At 41.8% G+C, this 21697-nt stretch overlaps 2 protein-coding genes across 5 annotated transcripts in view; both read right to left on the minus strand.

Annotated features, from left to right (window-relative positions):
• Positions 1–4631, minus strand: FIGNL1 (fidgetin like 1). Its single transcript, XM_071736738.1, has 2 exons — positions 4617–4631; positions 1–2144 (listed from the first exon to the last, which is right to left on the minus strand). Exon 2 carries the CDS (start codon positions 2134–2136, stop codon positions 67–69), a length of 2070 nt encoding a protein of 689 aa, XP_071592839.1. The 5' UTR covers positions 2137–2144; positions 4617–4631; the 3' UTR covers positions 1–66.
• Positions 4632–7996: 3365 nt separating this feature from the next.
• DDC (dopa decarboxylase) overlaps positions 7997–21697 on the minus strand; it is a 78405-nt gene continuing 64704 nt past the window's right edge. For 3 of the 4 annotated variants that reach the window (XM_071736745.1, XM_071736748.1, XM_071736747.1), the window contains 2 exons: positions 13182–13283; positions 7997–11534 (listed from right to left, as the gene is read on the minus strand). In XM_071736745.1, the coding sequence (XP_071592846.1) occupies positions 11319–11534; positions 13182–13283 (318 nt within the window). In that variant the 3' untranslated portion in view covers positions 7997–11318. The remainder of the gene's footprint in view (positions 11535–13181; positions 13284–21697) is intronic. The other variant, XM_071736749.1, reaches the window with a different exon arrangement.

Below are 21697 nucleotides of genomic sequence, written 5' to 3' on the forward strand. Positions count from 1 at the left end.
GACCCTAAATTATCACGGATTTAATATGCACCAAAGAAACATTTCTGCAAAACATCCAGGATACGATTATCTACCACAACCAAAGGTCTGGTTCCAGGTTTCATACAGCTCTAGGTCCTTTGAGGAGACGCTGGGCCGCACAGTTCTGAAGGCACTCTCAAAGTCCAGGAAAGCAATAGGCCGCACCTGGTCTGGCATGATGGTTGCAATGTCCATGGACTGAAGACTGCGGATAGGGCCCAGAGAAGCTTCTCGACAAAGCTGTGTCATGTCTGCCCCAGAAAATCCATTTGATTTCTTAACTATGAGTTCAATTTCTTCGTCACTGAGAGAGCAGTGCTCCTTTGACATAAGACGGGTAACAATCTGCTTCCTAGCTGAGGCTTCTGGAAGAGGAATGTACAGCCTCTTCACAAGTCTCCTCCGGGCAGCTTCATCAATTTCTTGGGGTCGATTTGTTGCTCCAACCACTAGAATACGATCCTCAGAAGAGGTTGTTGCCCCATCTAACTGGACCAGAAATTCAGTTTTTATCCTTCTCGACGACTCATGCTCACCCTCTCCTCGCTGAGACAACAGAGAATCAATTTCATCAATGAAAATCACTGCTGGCTGTTGACATCGTGCCACGGTGAACAGCGCACGCACCATCTTTTCCCCCTCTCCTACCCACTTGGAAGTCAGAGAAGAGGCACTGATGCTAAAAAAAGTGGCTCCAGACTGGCATGCGATACACTTGCCTATAAGAGTCTTGCCAGTCCCAGGGGGACCAAAGAGAAGAATTCCTTTAGGAGGACCACGTAGCCCAGTGAAGATGTCTGGCCTCAGCATGGGCCACACTACTATTTCTTTTATGGTAGCTTTAGCAAATTCAACTCCAGCAATGTCATCCCAGTTGACAGGAGGCCCGTGGTCCATGATCTCGTGCATAATGAGTTCAACCATTTTTGGTTCTATGCTTTTCAGTCGCTCATCTACAGGCAGCAATGGATCTGCTGCTCCTCCTGCGTAAGGTTTACACTGCGCTCCTCCGTTTTCATTTCCATCTTGTTTTGGAACTGGAGGGACAAACTTGCCAAATGGACCCCGCGACCTGCCTGCACCCAGTGATTTTTTGACACCTCCGTAAGATGAGATCGGTGTACGCTGGGGTAGGTTTTGAGGTTTCTTCTTCTGATCCACCCATAGCTGTTCTTTTGCAGTCCTGAAACTAGGAAAACTGCTCTCTTCATTTCTGCTTCTATTCCCTGAAAAGCTACTGTTTTCTGTCGTAACAGAGGCCTGGCATGGAACAAGGCAAGGATTCACTGTGCTGCCTTCATCGGCCAAACCATAAAATGCTTTTCTTTTTCCAGAATTTGCAGACCAGGCAGGTACTGACTGATTGGAAAGAGACAAATTTTGACCATCACAACAGTTATTCAACATTTTCAGAGAAATACTTGCTGTGTCTTTACTTCCAAATAACGGAGTTGCCTGGAAATCTGCATGGACCTGCTCGTTTAAGGAGGGTGAAGAGGCAGCCAGTGTACCTGATGTTTTGGTCACAGGAGGCACACTGCTTTGAAGAGACTTTGAAGATGAGGGATGCTGAAGGAGACCTAGCCCCTGACTTGCACATTTTGCTGAGCCAGCACAGAGCTCAGCCTCTCTGGCACTGCTGAAGACACCAAGTTTAGAAAGACCTGGAGCAGCAGAGGCACTGACCCCTTTATCAGCTGGTACACAGGCATCTGCTGGTGCCCTCTGAGCAGGCTGGAGATTTTTGCCAGCCTGCATCCTCTCTTGCACACACTTTAATTCAAGTACATTATCTGTTGTCAAGGCAGATTGCCACTTGTCACTGTCATTTTGCTGACACTTTGCCAAAGTCAGTATGTTTTCGGCATAGTTATTCAAGCCAGTCTCTGTGTTGTCAGAGTCAATAATTGCAGAGTATTTCTCTGCGTATTTTTTAAACAGGTTGGCAGCACAGACCTGAGAGATCTCAGAGTTTGCCCATGCATACTGAACACGCAGGAGTTTGGCACGGTATTCATCTGCCTTCTGTCTGGGTGTGCAGGTGCCAGAGGTAACAGCAAAGTAACTTTTCTGCCAGTCACTCAGGTGCACGGTGCTGTGGGTGGGGGTCTCCATCACCGACACTGAAACACACATAAAATACTTACTGTTAAAAAATACATTTCACAGCTATTTGCTTTGGCTGCTTTCCCCTTTCCGAAATACACATACACAAAAGCATTATATTAACTGAGAGAAATAGCACAGTATATCTTGTATGCTACGTAGCCAGTCTGGGCACATTACCATTTTCAAAAAGCAGCCACCTTTGGGGTATAAAACTTTTTCTCTTCTGAGTACCTCAGTCTAAATAAAAAAAGATGTTTGCTTCCCCAGGTCCCATGGAGAGGTAAGTAGACTACAAAGGAAGGTAACAGATGGCCAAACAAAAATTGGCCTTGCTATATGAAATCACCAATGATTTCACTCTCATTTGACAGAATATGGCACAGTGCAGACGCAGGAAGACTGTATCATTGTCAGAATAATTACAATTATTACAAGCAATGTTAATAAAAATGAAACAACGAAGCTAATAAATATAAGTATATGCAATATCTGAAGGGAGGTTAAAGTGGAATGAATAAGCCTGAAGGTAGTAAACTTTCAGATTAAGAATTTTTACAGATTCATAGCAAATGTTCAAAATTATTTATTTCACCTGGAACATACTAAAATGCCCCCATTTTACATTTTAGAGAAACAAACCCCTTGGGTGTTTAATGTAATGTTGTTTCTCAGTTTTAGAAAGCGTAACTTAAATTCCTCCAGCATTATTTTTTTTTTTACCTAAAGAAACAGGAAAGGATTACATTTTGACTAGAAAGAAGCATTATTCTAGGCTTGAAAGGCTATGCTCACTTACAATGTATTTTCAAATAAGTCTGTATTTGCAATGTACCATGTGCAGAGTTATATAAAAATAAGTGATTTCAGAAGATACACAAGCACAAGCAAAATGAGAAACTTATCACTGTCAACAAGGCCTGCAGAAACCTACTAACACAAAGTAATTCTTATCTTCTCATCTGCCCCTAGGGGACATCCATCTAAAATTTGGCATAAGCAAAGCACACAAATTTTAATTTCTCTTTTTTTTAACTTTATATGGACTGGGACATTCCAGTCAGGGAATACTTAAAATTACAACGTTAAATGTGGTGGTTCATATATTCCACACCCCTTCCAACAAAGTACCAGCCAACTTGAAGTCCTCTTCTGAATCAGCTACAGACTATGTATGAGTGCTGATTAAGGTATAGGTGTAATGTACATACAAGACTGGGGAAACAGAGCTGAAGAAATCTGGGGCATGTGGGGGAGTCCTCTCTGGTTTTGTTTCAAATGGTGTTGCAGACCACAGAGAGAACAATATGACAATGGCAAGGATTTGTTACATGCATAATAAGCAATAAGGAAGTAAGTTATTTTGGTCTGGATTTTATTTGACTTAAGCCCAACTTTGTAGAGCTGTTTAGTAAAGTCAAAGTCTCTATTACCTGAAAATTCAGTGCTTTAACATGGGAATTCAATAAAAAAAAAAAAAAAAAAAACAAAAAAACAAAAAAACAAAAAAAAACAACAAACCACCAAATAACCACCAAACAAACAAACAAAAAATCAGACCCCCACCAAATACAAAAACAAGATTTCTGAAAAATTACCCTCAACACTCACACCATGGTAAGACTAACTTGGGCTAGATCTCCAGCCAAGCAACAGGTGAACAGGAGATGGAGAGCTGCAGCCTTTTATTTCATTATTCTCAGCATCTACTGACCAATGCACTAAATAACTGTTACTGTGCACATAACTTTTTGTAACTATTAAATCAAAAAAATATCTTACAAAACCTAAAAACTAAGTTCAGAAAGAGCTTATTTACAAGCATCGCCTCCAAAAAAATAATTCCACAGATATACATCATCCAGAATATAAAATTTCAAGCTCACCACCACCTTCTGTAGTAATCATCTTCACAACACCGAGAGAAGGTCATAATTATGTAACAGCGGTAGCTAGTTTAAAATTCCAGTTTGATTTTTCTTACGTACCTTCTCATAGTCTTTCCTTATTCTAATTCCTATTAGCTGTCCTCACAACGTTACTACTTTTCCCAAAGAGACAGCCAAATGCATACATGAGTAGACAGTCTTTCTTCAACAGCCACAACCTTTCCCAGGTGTTGTGTATATGGTACCTTCATAGAAGCGGCTGAAGCTGGGGGTTTATCAAAGCACTGACAACAATGAATTCTTGGCATGCAAGTGTTCGGCCTCAGCGTACAGCAGGGTAAGGAACCACCCGACGAGCCACGGGCTAGATGCAATTACATTCATATGCAAACGTGTATTCCCACTTAAAACACGGGGAAAACAGGCAAGGAAAACACAAGTGAAGCTGCCCAGACAAGGCTTCGCCCCCTCCGCCGCCCCGGAGCACGAACAGGCCGATACCGGCCAGACAGGAGCCTTCCCTGAGACGGCTTCAGGCAGCTCAGACACCCTCACCGAACCGGGGGAAGAGGACCCTCCCCTCTCCCTCCACACACACACCTGGAAACCTGGGCCTGGAAACCTGGGCCTGGAAAACCGGGCCTGGAAACCTGGGCCTGGAAATCCGGGCCGTGCGGGCTCCGCCGCGAGAGCGCAGCGAGAACCCCCCCAACGCCTGAGGGGAGGGGGCGCAACGGTCGCCAACCGCTTCCAGCGGCCCGGGACCGGCGCCTACAGCGGAGACGAAGTGGAGGGGGGGGAAGGCGAGAAGGCAGAGAGAGGCACCGAGCCGAAGGAGTTACGGGAGGGGGGAAACACGGGGGACTGGGTGGACACAGGAAGGCGCCAGAGAAGGCCCAGCAGTACGGCCCTGGCAGCGCGGCCCCGGGGCCCTCCCGCCGCTCACGCACCCACCAGCTCCGGCCGCCGCCTCTTCTGCAGATCCCGCGCCAGCTCTGGCCCAAGCCCCGCCCCTCTCCCCCCGCCCAATCGGACAACAGGGCTGCGGGAGGCTCAGCCAATCAAAAACCGGGAGGGCGGGGCCAGTGGGAGGAAAGGGAGGGGAGGCGGGGATGGAGTGCCCGAGGCGGACGCCCTCCTATAGGCGCGGGATCCGTGACCCGGAGGGGCGAGGCGGGACGAGGCCAGGCCAGGCCAGGCCCCCGGGAACCGGCCCCCCCTCCCTCCCTCCCCCTGTCCTCTCCCCCCCTGTCCTCTCCCGCTCCCCTCTCCCCCTCCCCTCTCCCCCTCCCCTCTCCCCCTGGCCCCCCCCTTTGGCCCCGTCGTCCTGGCCCCTCCCCTCCCCTCCCCTCCCCTCCCCTCCCCTTTTCCTCCCTTCCCCTCCCCTCCGCTCCCCCCACCTCTCTTCGGGTTCGGGGGGGTCTCCGGGATGGCGGCCGTGGGACCCCGGCTGTGGGCTTGGCGGATTTGTGCTGCTGCCCCTTAGCAGCGCCTGCCCCCGAAGGGTTGTGGGTCCCTGGCAAGCCGGCACACGCTTAGGAAGAGTTTTTGATAAGGTTTTGGGACTCCAGGTTGGATGGGGCTTGTTGGAGCAGCCTGGTGTGATGGGGGGTTGGAGCGGGGCTGGAACGGGATGAGCTTTAGGGTCCCCTCCAATCCGTTCCGTGATGCAGCAAAAAGCTCCGGCAGTCAGGAAGGAAGAAGCTCGGGAATGTAAATGATTGTAGTATGTTCATTGCCCCTCCAGCCCGGTTTCAGTATCAGCAGAAAGCAGACACCCAAAGATGAGCTGCTCTGTGAGGCCAAGCCATGTCCTTGCAGTTCTCCATGTTCTATGACTGCAGGAGCAGAAACATTGTAGATTCTTGCCTGTCAAACTCCAGGGGTGGCCACCCCCCACCAGTGCACCCCAGCTCCCACTGTTTTGGTTGGAAGTCCCTCTGGATGCTGTCCCTTCAGTCAGCAGGCCAGCTCAGCAGAGCCCCAGGCTCTCCTCACCGACTGACTGAAGACAAATCCCACAGGAGATATGCCCAAGCACCACCCGGGGTTCTGGTGGCAGCGATGGGCACCCGCACCCCCTGCACATGCAGACCCCCATGGCTCTGTCCCATTGATCCCACTGTGGCACAGGCTGCAGGGCCACCACAGCCCTGGCAGCATCAGAGACTGATGCTGTGTCCAGTGTCCTCAGAAGAGCTGAGCGGGCCTTTGGGAGAACAGCTCTGTTAAAGCTCTCAGCAGCAGTAGTTGGACTCTGTCAGAGAGATGGAGGGAAAACCAGCCCACCCTGCAGGGCAAAAGTGGATGTATCCTATGAAATTATTCTGGTCATGGAATTGTTTTTGCTGGGAAAAGACCTTTAGTCTCATTGACTCCAACTTTTAAGGTGGCTACCAAGTCCAGTGCTTGCTCTGAAGCACCCCATCTACACATTTTTCAAGCACCTCCAGGGATGGTGATTCAGCCACCTTCCTGGGGAGTCTGTTCCAGTGTTTTATTACCCTTTAAGCTAAAAAGTTTCTTCTAATATCCAATTTAAACACCCCCTGGCACAACTTGGAGACACCTTCTCTTATCCTTTTACTTCTTACTTGGGAGAAGAGAACAACTTACACCTTGCAAGAAGAGTGATAAGGTTTCCCCTCAGCCTCCTTTTCTCCAACCTGAACAATTCCAGTTCCCTCAGATGCTGAAGTCATAAGACTTCTTCTCCAGCTTCATTGCCCTTCTCTGGACACACTCCAACAGCTCAATGTCTTTCTTGTAGTAAGGGCTCCAAGATGTATTCAAGATGCAGCCTCACCAGTGCTAAGTACAGGGACACAGTCACCTCCCTAGTCTTACCTGTGACTTCCCCAGTTAGACAGGACTGCTCGTAAATGATGGGAAGTTGCTTGGTGAGCACTTTTGCCAACTCTCTCAGTACCTTTGGGTAGATCCCATCCAGCCTCATAGACTTGTGTATGTTTATTTAGATGGTGCAGCAAGTCACTAACCATCTCCTCTTGGATCATGGGGGCTCCATACTGATCCCCATCCCTGTCTTCCAGCTCAGGGGTTTGGGTACCCAAGTAACACTTGATCCTGCTACTAAAGACTGAGGCAAAGAAGGCATCAGGTACCTCAGCCTTTTTCTCATCCTTGATCATTATTTGCCCCTGCAACCAATAAAGGATGAAGGTTCTCCTTAGCCCTCCTTTTATGCTAAGGTATTTGTAGAAGCATTTCTTCTTAGTCCCTAGCTGCATCACACCAACCAACATTCAAATTAGCACATCAGCCTAGATGCAAATTAGCACACTGTGCAGCAGTTACACCTCTGGTATTACTGTAGTCACTTCTGTGTGGGTGCACATTTAATTTCCTTCAAGAAACATTTCTTACAGTTACTGTCAGGCTTTTGTTATACATCAAGCTTGTTACACCATTAGCACAGACAGCATATTAAACTGTCTACACTACTACACCAGCTGTCGTCTAAGACCAAATTTGGCTAACATTTCTAGTCTGTAGCACTGATGCCATCAAATTTCCCCCAAGGCATGCTTGCCTGGTTTCCCTTGGGTTGCACCCAGGTAAGGAGCAAAGCAGCCTGGAGCTGCAAGCTTCCCTTGGGAGCACAAGCTGCATCCGCTGGGATGGATGGAATGGAACTAATGGAACAGGGCTAATGGAAAGGGGCTCTGCCTTGTCCTGCCTGGCAGCCCTTGAGCTGCAAACCCAAGCTGAAGCCTCCAGTGGCAGATCCAGCTGCAGGTCAGCATCAGCCCTGGTTATGGCCAGGCATTTTTCAGACTCTTTTTGCTGAGGAGGGAACTTCCTGCAGGAATGCTTATTTGCAAAGTAATTTGCTTGAAGAACACATTGAGAAAAAGTCACCGATGGAGAAAATCAGGACAGACAGAAGCTGGACCCCTTAGAGCACATCTGGGATGAATAAAATGGGAAAAGCTTGGTTAAGAGCAAAGACACAATAGTCAGTATTGTTTCCATTTATTAATGCTGCCAATTAAAACCTACATGTTTGTTTTACAGGCTTTGGATACAGGTTTTAAAGCAGCACAACAGTTCACAAATTAAAATCAAAAACCACTAAACACCTGATTATTTTTCCATTTAGCTCACGTAGAGTCTAGATCTGCTATGTAGAGACTGTCCACTGATGGCTGGTTAATCTGCCCCCACCACTCTGGTCTTCAGGGATCTCAGTTTTATTTCTCATTTGCTACTGTCTTTGTGCCATTCAAGTTCATGCATATCTCAAGGATCAAACTGCTGTTCTAGAGCAACTGCAATGTGAGTACTTCTCATCAAATGTGGTATTCTTACAGGAGATAATAAGGACAACAAGGAGCAACCATAAGCAGAATCTTACATGTAAAGGCAAGAGAAAATCAGACATTTATAAATTATAGTGCAGTTAAGAGTATATTAGCAGCACTTCCATAAATACACATCTTTTCAATATGCCACCATCAGTAATAAAATATATTTATAATCTGTCATTATCATTAAGAATTTAAGTATTGTATTAGCACTCAACCAGTTTAAAATAAAATGTGTATGGTTCCTGAAAAGTTATTTTCCCACCTTCTTCAGTAACCATAGTGTCTCCCTTGTGATATGGATATTCTACTAAAGCACAATTCTGAGATCTTGGAATTATTTTTAATATTAAACATAATTGGCACAGACAATATTAGTTTTTGCACACAGGGCACAATAAATCCAGGTTCACATAGTAACTATTCATAAATTTGTCACCTACAGACACATTGCAAAGCTACAGAACAGAAACAGCAGTTGTGTTCTCCAATCAAAAATGTTCTTTATTTAATGCTTTTGTTCTTGAGCTGATTACATAGCCCCTATTTAATTTTCAAATGACCTATAATTAATAGTCTATGAAGGAATTATCACATGGAAGAAAGAGGATACTAAGAAGGCCTTCACCAGTTACATATTCAAATCGTGCCACAATTTCAGAAAACCTTGAGCTGTGAACTTTGTGTTTCTGTATTGGGCTGATCATGGAGAAATGTAATTCCATGGGTCTTGACACTGCTTTACTTACATCACTTTTTAAAAAATATAAATAAATGTAAATAAATTAACTTTGCCTGCATCTATAATATTTTTAATTTATTCTTATCCTAAATTCTTTGCCAAAAGGAGTCTTGGCATCTGGACAACAGCCTCTTCTAAAACTGATACCCATATACTGAAAAATGTTTAACTTAATACCAGTTTTGACACTGTTTTCCTACAAATGTCTAGAGGGCCTTAGTCTAATTCTTGGCTGGTGGGAACATTTCACCTTTCCTGGGTCTGGGTGTGTATCCTGCCCATATTCCTATTCTGCAGCAGTTTTGGGCTCACAGAGCCATGCATCACACACCTCTACTCTAGTATCCGTGAAGAAATCTTCACCAAAATCCTTTTATATTCAGTCTAGGGTTACCTTGCTTTATGCATTTCTTTCCAATACTTATTAGTTAGATTTTCATTTCAGTTATAGTCACACAAACCCAAACAACTCCATTTCATTTCAGTGGAATTAACCTGGATTTATTATACAATGGCTTTGATCAGATTTTTTTTTTCCCCTGGACAGACCTGCTTATATATTTCACATACAAAATACTGTTCTGTCCCATAGAGAAGATGAAACTCTGCTCTGGCTCATAAATTGCAGTGTTTCCATAAAGAAAAAGCTGTAGAATTCTATCAGTGTGGACTGCATGTGCTATGAATTCTTTCTCAAGTTACAAGAACAGAATAACTTTGGTTTAAAAAAAAAAAATAATAACAAAGAAAGGAAACAAATGCCAGCATTTTCTGCTCTCTTTAGTCTACCAATCTATTGAATTATGCCACTGAAGAATAACCCAGTTTCATATTGGTTGTGCTAAAGATAATGGTGCTATCAAAATTTATCAACATTTCTGATACTGTAGCTTAGTGTCATGGACAATGGCATGGACAAAGTCATATATTACTTAGTTTCACTATATTTATTCATCATCCCTTACTTCCTCTGTTATCTGTAAAATTAATTCCTTAAAGAAATATTAATGAGCTTTTTTTTTGGGGGGGTGGGTAATGTAGCCTCTGGCTAGTCCTTACAGAAGGACAGCATGCCACTGCCTTCCCTGGTGAGGTATCTTGATCCTGTAAGGGTTAATTTTTTTTCAATATGTTCATATTCTGTGCAACCATATGAAACCACTGATGGGGGTACCACAGAAATCCACAGATGGGGGTACCACAGCACATTTTGGGGGATAGTTCTCTTAATTTCTATTTTTATTGTAGTTGTTATCTTGTTTGTTAGCTGATTTCAGAAATGAATACCATCGCATTTCTTAGCACATTCTGTCAAAGATTTATTACACAATGAAGTAAGAAAAATGATAGCCATAAAAAGAAATCACAACTCTATTTCACAGAACGTAGTTTAAAGATTATTTTCAAGCAATCACTGCTTGGTTAAAAATATAGAATATCAACTAGCACGTGGCTTTTGATAGAAGTCTTCAGAAGGAGCTTTTAAGATACATCATTATGAGTGATCAAAGTGAAAACCAATAGCCAGCATAATCTGTTTGATAAGATTTGACAAAATGGCTGTGGAAAAAGCAAACTCTTTAAAGGAAAATAGAGAGCCTGCCATAAGGATGGTTAGCATTCATTTCATTCTTACTCCTCCCTGATCTGGCCGTGTAATAAAGGAACTGTTGAAGTCCTCATTCTATTTATCAAATTGCTGCAGCCAGCCTGTCATTACATGATAGTGCCCCAAACAACAGCAACATTTGCAATCTCTGTTTCCATAGGACCTGAAAAGAGTTATAACCAGGTTACTGAACTTCTGCCCACTTGCTTTCTTTCTGAAGTCATAGTAATGTTAATGGGTTATAACCCCTCACAGTTTAATCTGTGAAGAAGGGAGTGGGAGTGCTCTAGGTTAATGGGGACAATGGAGGGAGCACCAGGCTTTCCATTTCCATTGCCTGGTTCAATAAATACTTGTGATTACAAACTGGTAAGAAACGACATCTGGAGTCCCTGTGGCTACGTGCCATGGCAAGATGAGACTACAGCACAGAGAAGGAATGACTATGGTTACAACACAACTTGCTGGCAAGGCTTTTGCTATTGCAGCTGGGCTACATAACAACAGGTTTTCTATTTTTTCCTTCATGATTCGACTTTGCCACCTGCCCCTAAAATAGAACTTGGCAACGCAGAGAAAGGCAGTTAATTACCTCCTCCCCACTGCTAGCTACTTCACTGCTGTTACTGCTGCTGGAGGTTTTGCTCCCATGTGTTCAGAAGATGAGTTGCCAGCTGTGAGATGTGCTGCCAGGCAAACTTGACGTGGGTGGATTCCACTGTGCGGGAACAAACAGCAAAACGTAGCACAAACTTCTTTCCCAGGTGGCTTGGGACGAGATGAATCTTCTTGGCCTCATTTATGCTTTTAAGAAATGCCTCGTTGAGTTCGTTTGAGCCCTGAAATCATTGTCATTCAATGGTAATGACTTTCAGAAGCAAGTTTGAAATACCACCAAGCAGCCAAGCCCAAGTACCACAAGTAACGCACAACCACTTTCTCATCTCTCAGTGCTTTGCCATCAAAGGATTATAAAAAGATGACAGCTCAACAGATCATTTTCAGCCAGAAAGAGATTTATGGATTAACTGGGATTTAGAAGCAGCTTTCACACCAGAGCATTTGTGCTAGCTGACTGCTTTTTTTGTGACCTAAGGTTGTGAGCTATGAAGTTTCAGATAAAAGCATTCATTATTGCATCCATTTAATTACATTTTTGTTTTAATCAAACAAATGTAGGAGGAAGCTTTGCAGTGCACTATACCAACTTTTAAAAAACAAACATTGCAGTCTTCGCTTAAACATGGCTGCTGTGAGAGTCTTTTGACTATGAAGTTGAAAATCTTACCCTTATTTAAGAAATACTTAAGTTAATGTATCCCTGGCATAATTAAGTTTCATAAGACCAGCAGAAACCCTAAAAAAGCATTTACCTCAAGTTCTATAGGAAGTATATGCCACAGAATCCTACAGAGCTGAGGTTTTTTTGAGTGACTTCAGAAATGTGGCAAACTGACCGTCCCTGAAAATAAACAGTCTTCCACATTCAAAGGAACAGAGATATAAATGTGAAATATCTTGCAGAAGGTCAGAGGGATTCTACATGCATGATGTTTTGAATTTTATCTTCTTCTAGTGTACTTTGTTTTTCTTTTGCTCAAATACTGGAAGTGAGCATTTCCCTTAGGAATATGGATGTTCTTAATATCAAATGCCAAAAAAAAAACAGGACTGCATGGAGGGCTAGTGCTTATTGGCAGGTTCAGCTAATATTGGATCAATGGTTTTCCTAGTTCATGTCTGTCAGCATTTGAGAATAAAATGAAATATGTCATCAGATCTTTAAAAACAGTAGTAAATTGCTTAAAACGAAAGAAAAGATCAAAAAAAATCTTGGTGTTTTTGTCTCACATAGCAACACAGGATGAAGTGCTACCTGCCTAGTTTCAACAGCCTTTGTTACCCAAATTAAAGGAACCTGTCAGTCTAACTTTTGTAAGACCAGACTGAGAGAGCTGCCCCGTTTGACTATAGGATTTTATAAATAAAAGTTTTTTAAAGAAAACAACAAAAAAATTCACTATTCTAATCTTTATCCATGATACTATATATTTATATAAATGCATATAAAAATTGTATATTAAATATACACATACACAAAACGGACAGGAAACATCTAACACACATACACTCACGCATCATAATTAAAAGTCTAGGAAAATATAATAAAACAATCATCTTTATCAAAGCTCATCAAACATAAACTGTAACAGTAATTGTGTATGACTGGGTAGAATAAGATGAGCTGTTTGCCCTGACTATGTATTTCCATACCTAAATATGCTTGAATGTCTCTTAAGCATTTGATTATATTTTAACAAAATTTTTTTAAGCTTCTTATTTCAATCTGCTTTAATCTGCATGAACTTCTACTATTTTCCTTAAAAAATAGCCAAGTATATTAACTGCAAAGACTATATTCTATAGCAGGTTATTACAGTAATTTAAAACATGACACATGAAACAGGAGGACGTAGCTGCCTTACCTTCAGCCGAAAACAGACCAGACCCAAGATAACCTCAGCACAGATCTCAAATCGTTCATCCTGAAGGACCAAATGTTCAAACTGATGTGCCAGCCTGACGTGCTGAGAAAAGAGAGTATCTATGTTGTATAAATTTGATTCATTGAGAGAAAAGATGTGCTGAATTGTTTCCATCCCTAATCTTTCTTGCTCCATTCCCTCTTCTGATATGTATTAGTATTCACATGTAGCCATCTGTTTAAATGAACTTACATCCCATTTATGACTTTCACAAACTGTATTGAGCCATTACTATATTTCTCACCCAGTCCATCTTAGTCAGAACTAACCTGTTTCTTAATGAAACACTTCAGCACAGTTTTATAATTGTCATGATACCAGATTAGTAGTAAAAAATGGTAATAACTCTTCTTTAGGTTTTTTACCACTCTTGTTTTGTTTGAGAATAGCTAAAGATTCCAAAATTTCTTGCAGGGAAAGTTCACAGAAATATGTAGAGAAAATTATCACAATTTCAGTGCAAACAAAAAAACCAAACCAAAAGCAAAAAATATGGAAAGACACACTTAGAAATGTTCACTTAAGAGGATAATAACTGTAAAGAAGGGCAGAACTTGCACAACCTTCTGACTTGGGTGCTCAGGTTCAGTTGAAAAGAAAGGTGATAGCAGTAGAAGTAGGAAAAATTGATAGCAACCTCAGGCAACCTGTTAAAAAGTCACTGGGGGGAAAAGGGTGACATTGGACACCAGGCCAGAGCAATTATTTTGAAATGCAGGAAACCAATGCTCTTGGAAGATGCAACAATTGGGGAAAATACCAACAACCAATACTGACAACCATCTGAGGAGTCTTAACAGCAGTCAGTAATGCTTGCACACTGATACCACATTTTGCTTTGTTCCAAACAGAAAATTAATTCAAAAGGACTTGGGAAAAAAAACCCCATGTACTCATCAGGCACCTGCACTACCTTATCCACTCCCCCTCTCACTGGCTGTCCTCAGCAGTTTAGTGCTTACTATCCTTAAAACAAAACAAAACAAAACAAAACAAACAAACAAAAAAAGTAGAAACTGGCTATTGGAATTACAGTTTGTCTTCATGCAGTCACCAGACTGCACAAAAAATTATCATTAACATCTAAGATTATGCTTAAAAGCTTCTTAATTATTATGTATTTTTGATTGCAGATAACTTTATAAAAACAAAAAACTAGATCCATGTCTTTTCCTTCATTTGCACTTTGCCTTTTTTGGAAGTTCAAGGACAGATACCAAACAGAAATGAAACATTTTACTTTGGGCCAGGGTAGTATGTGGAATGTTTTATCTCACAGGAACTTTTTCCAAAAGGACAAGAACATGGCAAAACAGAAATTACAGAAAAGAAAGGAAAAAAAAAAAAAAACAAACATATTTTGTCTTAATCATAGCTTTCTCATGTTTGTTTATTTCTTAAAATGGAAGAGCATTGTTTATATTGAATCAAAACACAGATCCAAAACCTTCCTATTTGGCATACTAGTAACCTATGAAACCAACAAATCTTACTGTTGTTACCACTTCCTCTCTGCTGTTTGTTACATCCATTTATCATTGTCCCCTAAAATTAGAATGGAAGCTCTTTGAGTCAGGGATGAGACCAATAAAACACCCAATCCTTTGCAGAGCATTTGAATGTTCTGCTAATATCATCAGCATGGATTTATAGCTATGAAAATTGACCAGAAGTATGTGTATACATAGATGCTTGTATGCAGAAGTGCATGGAGACCCTATGTGAAACATACACAGGTTTTGTAATGGTCTTTTACTGCCTCCTCCTATCCTCACGTTCTGTAGCCTTAACCAAACTGATGTCTTCTACATAGCTCTGAAAAATGTCACACTGCATTACTAGATCATTCAGCTGAATGTAATCCCCAACTGAGTTTAATCCAAATTTACCTGGGTAAGAACCGAAAAATAAAGATTTGGCTTACTGCAAGAAAACTGGGCCCATGTTGTCCATGGTATTTTTGTCTCTTTATTTATGGCACTATTTGCTTACGTCTCACTCTTTGCTTTAAAAAAAAACTAAAGGAATTTGGAAGACATAACAGCAAGAAAAAACAGAGTATATTCAGTAAAACACAAAGCAAAATTCTGGCAGTATTTTGTATTCATGTTGGGTGCAAGTACTTTTATTCACCGCGAGTCTTAACAAAAAGCAATAATTTGTAAAGCCACTGGGGGGCACCAAGGGTTTTAGATTTTACAGAACTGGAAGGAAAGCGGAGATTCACCTGTGGAGATTTGCTTAATACAGTTTCCCGAGAACCTGCACCTTTGAACCATAAGCTCTCAGCCTGAGTTGCTTTCTCAGAGACCGATGCAGCCAATCACGATTAAATATAAATAAAATTAAACATTAAGCCTGTTAAGTTCAAACCCTGTATACCCGAAGGGTTTTCAGGTATCAGACCTGCTCTGTGAGTCCTGGAGCTGAACCCATGCACTGGGTGTGAGCACAGCAGTAACTCCCAGGAGGACACATGTGGGCTTAGTGCTTCAACCTTTCAGGACAGACAGGTAAACTGTGAAAATAAAGGTCCTGTGTGGAGACCCAGAGACACTGCAGCTAAGGGTAGGAAAGCAGGAGAGGTAAAAACTGACAGGCTGTTCTCAGTTCTCTGCTGAATGCCAAGCCTGAACTATGGATATTTTAACCCTCCAAATGCTTTTGATTTTGACAAAATCAGCACCATTAACTCAAAGGTGATGTTCAACTATTATTTAGACTTTTAAAATGATTTTATTTAATGCTGTTATATAATTTAACAAACACAAAACAACTCCCATACTGTCTTTAGCAGTATAATTTGGACAACCCCTTTCTCATGTGTGTTCCCAAAATGGAATCGTATGAACTGTGTTAGTGGCCTGAAAACTTTTGGTATAGAGGAACAGAAAAGTCCTCTCTTCACAGTGAAACTTAACAGACTGAAGGAAAGAAGCTTGTAAGCTTTTTGTGTATCACTGTCTCAGGTAAATAAACATTGCTCTTCTGCAACAAGAAGGAAAAAACAAAACAAAAAAAAAGGATCTAATTAATTTGGTTATTCAGGATTAAGGAAAATGTGTTACATAATCACTATGGGAGAAATAAACTTGTAAAGCATTAAGATGTGGTCCCAATTTTTGAAAACTCTGTATTTTTGTATGAATATGTGTGATTATAGGTACTGATAAAAAGAACTAGGACTAGGACTAGGACTAAAACTGCTCCTGCACTGAATTTTGATTTTGGGGTAAAGCATTCAAGAACTAAAATAGCTTTTTAATGTGGGGGGTTTCTCATCAGAGGCATCTGAGTACATTAATATGTATATGCAAATAAGCATACCTGACTAGATTTGAACACTTCAGACTTTTCTTCCTTGAGATTTCACCTCTCTGCCTGCCTTAGTTTGCATTCAACTACACTCGGAGGGAAAATGCTGTAAAAAGAGTCCTCAACAGCCATTCAGACTGTGCCACTCCCCAACTTAAAAGCTATCTCTGACATTGTTCTGTACAGTACCAGTTTCTTGATCTCTGCTGTTCAGTTTTAATGGAATTTGTTATACTCATTTGTCACAAGAAGTATGTGGTACATTGATTTCTTCTGGTCCTATGATGGAGTTATCTGAGTCCAAATATTCTAAAGAATCAATCACGTACAAATATATTAATTGCTATATGTCTCAAATTACTTCTTCTCTTTGAGAGGACTTGATACAATGAAAGAGTAATATATAGTCAAGCAGTCTGCAAATGGGTGATTTACAAATGGGTCATTTGGGTTTCACATCTGTACTGATTCTGAGTGTTCGGAATCAGTCCAGAAGACTGTTATTGTTGCCATTTTCTCCCACGTTGTGCATCTCATCTGCGGCTTTGGGACTTACCTCCAAAATTTGTATTTTTCTGTCCCCACATCCTTCAGAGATGACTGTTGTCCTCTTTACCACTGCCTTAAAACCTATACTTTGCAATAAGTTAATATTACATGTTGTGTGGGAAAACAGTGCATAACTGGAAGGTTTGGAAAACAAAAGTTACTGAATCTAAATCCAAGTCACATTCTCATCTCCCAGGAGTATTTTAGTTCCCAAATGTCTTCCTCAGTACAAGCAAATGCCAGGTTGCAGTGGTTATCTAGTAATTTTGATGCAGACCTTAAGGCTGCAAACATAACAAATATCATTTTCTTAAATCATACTAGTATGAGGAAAAAGAAAAAAAAAAAAAAAAAAAAAAAGGCAACCAGTTTTTTATGGCAGTTTTTATCCAGAAAAAAAAAATAAAAGTTTGTGAAGAGATAGTATCAGGTATCACTGATCTTGAAGCTTGCTACTGACATAGCAAAGAGGATAGCTTCTTAAGGGTATGCAGTTTTTTCCCTCTATCTTATGTCAGAAGCTCATCACTGCTCAAAATCTCAAATCATTTTGTAAACAACACCTGACTTCACAGAAGAAGCATACTTAGAAGTCTATGAACACTGGGGAAGTCTTCCTTTAGATTTCTATGGCTTAGGAGCTGAAGCATCTTTTTTCCTAGATGATCACTACATTTCCATTATGATTTGTATAAATTCAGAAGGGAATTGAAAGCCTGGGTCCCAAATCTCCCAGGGAGACCCAACCCTGCAGCTGAACAGTATGGCTGAGCTGCTACTGCATAGCCTGAGCAGGAATGACATGCCCTGCACACAGATGGGTCAATGTATGAGACCTACATAGAGAATGACTGCATGATACATCTCAAAGGCAACCACGCCCAGCCCAACCAGGTGTTTCAAACCTCTGTTCCACTGCCTGACCCTGTGTGCCTGACCCTTTCCCTGGGGAAACTCCTTAATAACACCAGAGAGAATTCTTCTTCCTGCTTCCCCAGCTCCAGCCCATCTGCTCTCTGCTTGAAGGCTGCCATTCCTGCTTCTGCCTCTACTCCTAGGTCTTCTCTCCTTCTACCCATATCCACTCTATGACCCAAGTACATAAGGTACAGTAACCAGCTATTCTCTCCAATGCCTGGCTTTGCAAGCAAAGGGAATATAAAAGCTGTTATTTACAAGCTGCTGTGGCATGTTGAAAAGAAAACAACTTTTCAAGCCCAAGCCCTGGTACAAGCAATGCTGAAGTGAAGTTAACACGTGAAGGTAAGTTCCAAAATACTTTTTATCTTGAAATTTTTCTAGAGGTTTGAAATTATAAACCAGTGTCAGGTTGGTTACAGACTTCTTTATTACACTACCAAAAGAAAAGTCAACACAATAAATCTGGAAGCAAGAACAGTTCCTGAGAAGAGAGGAAAACTGGACAAATGTGAAACACATTTAAAAATGTTATTCTGCCGCCATTGATAAAACTTTACCAATATGTCTGTGAATTCTCAAGAGATATCTTAAATATTGCTCAAACCATTGAATGGTTTGTGTTGGAAGAGACCTCAAAAATCATCTAGTTCCAAGCCCGCTGCATGAGCATGGACCTCTGCCACCAGACCAGGCTGCTCAAGGCCCCATCCTGCCTGGCCTTGAACACTTCTGGGGAGGGACATCCACAACTTCCCTGGGCAACCTGTGCCAGAGTCTCACCACCCTCACAGTGAAAAATTTCTTCCTAATGTCTAACCTAAATCTACCCTCTTCCATTTAAAACTGTTATCCCTTGTCCTATCACTTCACACCCTTGAAAAAAGTCCCTCACCAGCTTTACTTCAGGTATTGGAAAGCTGCTATAATGTCACCCCAGAGCCTTCTCTTCTCCAGGCTGAACAACCCAGCTCTTTTAGTCTGTCTTCACAGGACAGGAGCTCCAGCTCTCTGATCATCTTTGTGTCCCTCCTCTGGACTTACTCCAGAAGCTCCATGACATTGTGTTCGAGGCTCCAGAGCTGGACACACTACTCCAGTTAGGGTCTCACAAGAGCAGAATAGAGTGGGACAATCACCTCCCTCAAGATGCTGCCTACACTTCTTTTTATGCAGGTCAGGATATGGTTGGCTTTCTGGACTGCAAGAGTATATTCATAGCTCATGGTGATCTTCTCAGCAACCAACAGCCTCAAGTCCTCCAACCTGTATTTTACTTGGGATAGCCCCAACCCAGGTGAGGAACCTTGCACTATGTCTTATTGAACTTCATGAGGCTGGCACAGCCCCATCTCTCAAGCTTGTCAGTGCCCCTCTGGGTGACATCCCTTCCCTCCAGTGTATTGACCACTCCATAAAACTTGGTGTTGTCAGCAAATTTGCTGAGAGTGCACTCAGTTCCACTGTCCATGTCACCAACAAAGATGTTAAACAACACCAGCCCCAGTACAGGCCCTTGAGGAATGCCACTCATCACTGGTCTCCATTTGGACATCAAACCATTGACCACAACTCTTTGAGTGTGGTCCATCCAGCCAATTCCTTATTCACTGAGTGGTCCATCCATCAAATCCATGTCTCTACAATTTAGAGACCAGGATACCAAGTGGGACATTGTCAAATGCTTTGCACAAGTCAGTTGCTCTTCCCTTGTCCACTGAGGCTGTGACCTCATTGTAAAAACCCACCAAATTTGCCAGGCACAATTTGCCCTTGGTGAAGCCATGTTGGGTGCCACCAATAACCTCCATATTTCCACATGCCTTAGCAAAGCTTTTAGGAGGACCCGCTCCATGATCTTGAGAAGCACAGAGATGAAACTGACTGGCCTGTACTTCTCTGGGTCTTCCACTTTTCCCTTTTTGAAAATGGGGCTTATGTTTCCCCCTTTCCAGTGAGAGGGAACTTCAGACTGCCACAACTTTCCAAATATGATGATAACTCAAAATCCACCTGGACACATTCCTGTGTGACATACTTTAGGTGATCCTGCTCAGACAAGGGGGGTTGGACTCTCTTGAGGTCCCTTCCAGCCCCTTTCAACCCTGAGATTACATTCTGAAATTCTACGATTCTATAAAAGTGTCTTTGCAACTTCATCCACCAGTTCCTTCAGAAGCAGTGGATGGATTAGTCTCATTAGTCCAATGGACTTTTGCACTTTCAGGTTCTTTAGATGGTCTCAAACCTGCTCTTCTACAGTGGGCAGAACTGCCTTCTCACAGTCCCCTGCCTTTGCTTTCTGTAACTTGGGTGGTGTGGCCAGAGCACTTGCTGGTGAAAACTCAGGCAAAAAATGTGTTAAGTACCTCAGCCTTCTTCATATCCTACAAGACCAGGTCTCCTGTTTCCTTCTGGACAGAGCCCACATTGTCACTTTTATCACTGGTGTACCTGTAGAAGCTTTTCCTGTTACTCTTCATGCCCCTGGCCAGATTTAATTCTCTCTGGACTTTAGCTTTCCTAACCTGATCCCTGGCTTCTTGAACAACTTCCTTGTACTCCTCCCATGCCATCTGTCCTTGCTCCTGCCTTCTACAGACTTTCTTTTTACATCTAAGTGTATCCAAAGAGCTCCTTGTTTATCTATGCTGGTTTCCTGACATTCTCATCTTCCTTCCTCCTTGCTGGGACATATTGCTCTTGGGCTTGGAGGAGGTGATCCTTGAATATTGACCAGCTTTCTTGGGCTCCTCTCCCCTCTAGTGCTTCAGCCCACTTTATCCTACAAAGCAGATTCCTGCAGAGGTCAAAGCCTCATTAAGGATAAAAATCCGATTCTGATATCTATATAATCAGATTAAAAATACAGTGTGATAAAAATGAGAAGCAAGGAGTGTATCCTCCATCCCAGAACCTCTTCAGATTGGAGGAGACTTATACATGCAGTGATCTTAAAACAGTGGAAAATACCTTTCTTAGGAATTAATCTGTTTAGTACCACAAACAGAAAAGAATGTGCCTGCAGAGGTTTTGGTATACCAGACCAGACTCTTAGATAATGGATATTTTTGTAAATATTTAGAGCCAAGTTATGGATCTCCCTCACTAGAAGTTTGCCTAAACTTCATAAAGGTAAAAGGTATGCTTGAACATGACTTTACTGAAAAAATATATATATACATATATATATTGCTGACTGGTGCCAGGCCTGGTTTTAGGGATAAAAAAATCCCCTCCTTTTTACATCAAGAATAAGGTTAGTACTTATGCATAACAATGCTAACAAACTGTAGATTGTAAACATTGTTTTTTAAAAATAAGGAGGGTTCTGAACAAGAAACAAAGAAACAGCAGAGGTTGACATACCCAATAAGTTACTGTACCATGAATGCAGACCAACGACTTACCTTAATAATAATCTAAGCGTGCTATCAATGCATGCACTTCAATAAAATAAATAATTTATGAATAAACATATTTTTTTAGAACAAAACAAAAAAAACAACCAAAGAAAAATAAAAACAACAACAACAAAAAAAACCTTTAAAGTGCTCTGGCTTAATTTCAGAGAGAACTGTGGTCGCACCTTGTAGAAATTCCAAATTCCTAGCCTTGCCTTCCCTAAAAATTAACACAAAGCAGATGAGTTTCAATCATGGCAGGATATGAAA

This window comes from Heliangelus exortis, chromosome 2 (assembly GCF_036169615.1).
Source record: "Heliangelus exortis chromosome 2, bHelExo1.hap1, whole genome shotgun sequence".
In the NCBI taxonomy this organism is placed as follows: domain Eukaryota; kingdom Metazoa; phylum Chordata; class Aves; order Apodiformes; family Trochilidae; genus Heliangelus; species Heliangelus exortis.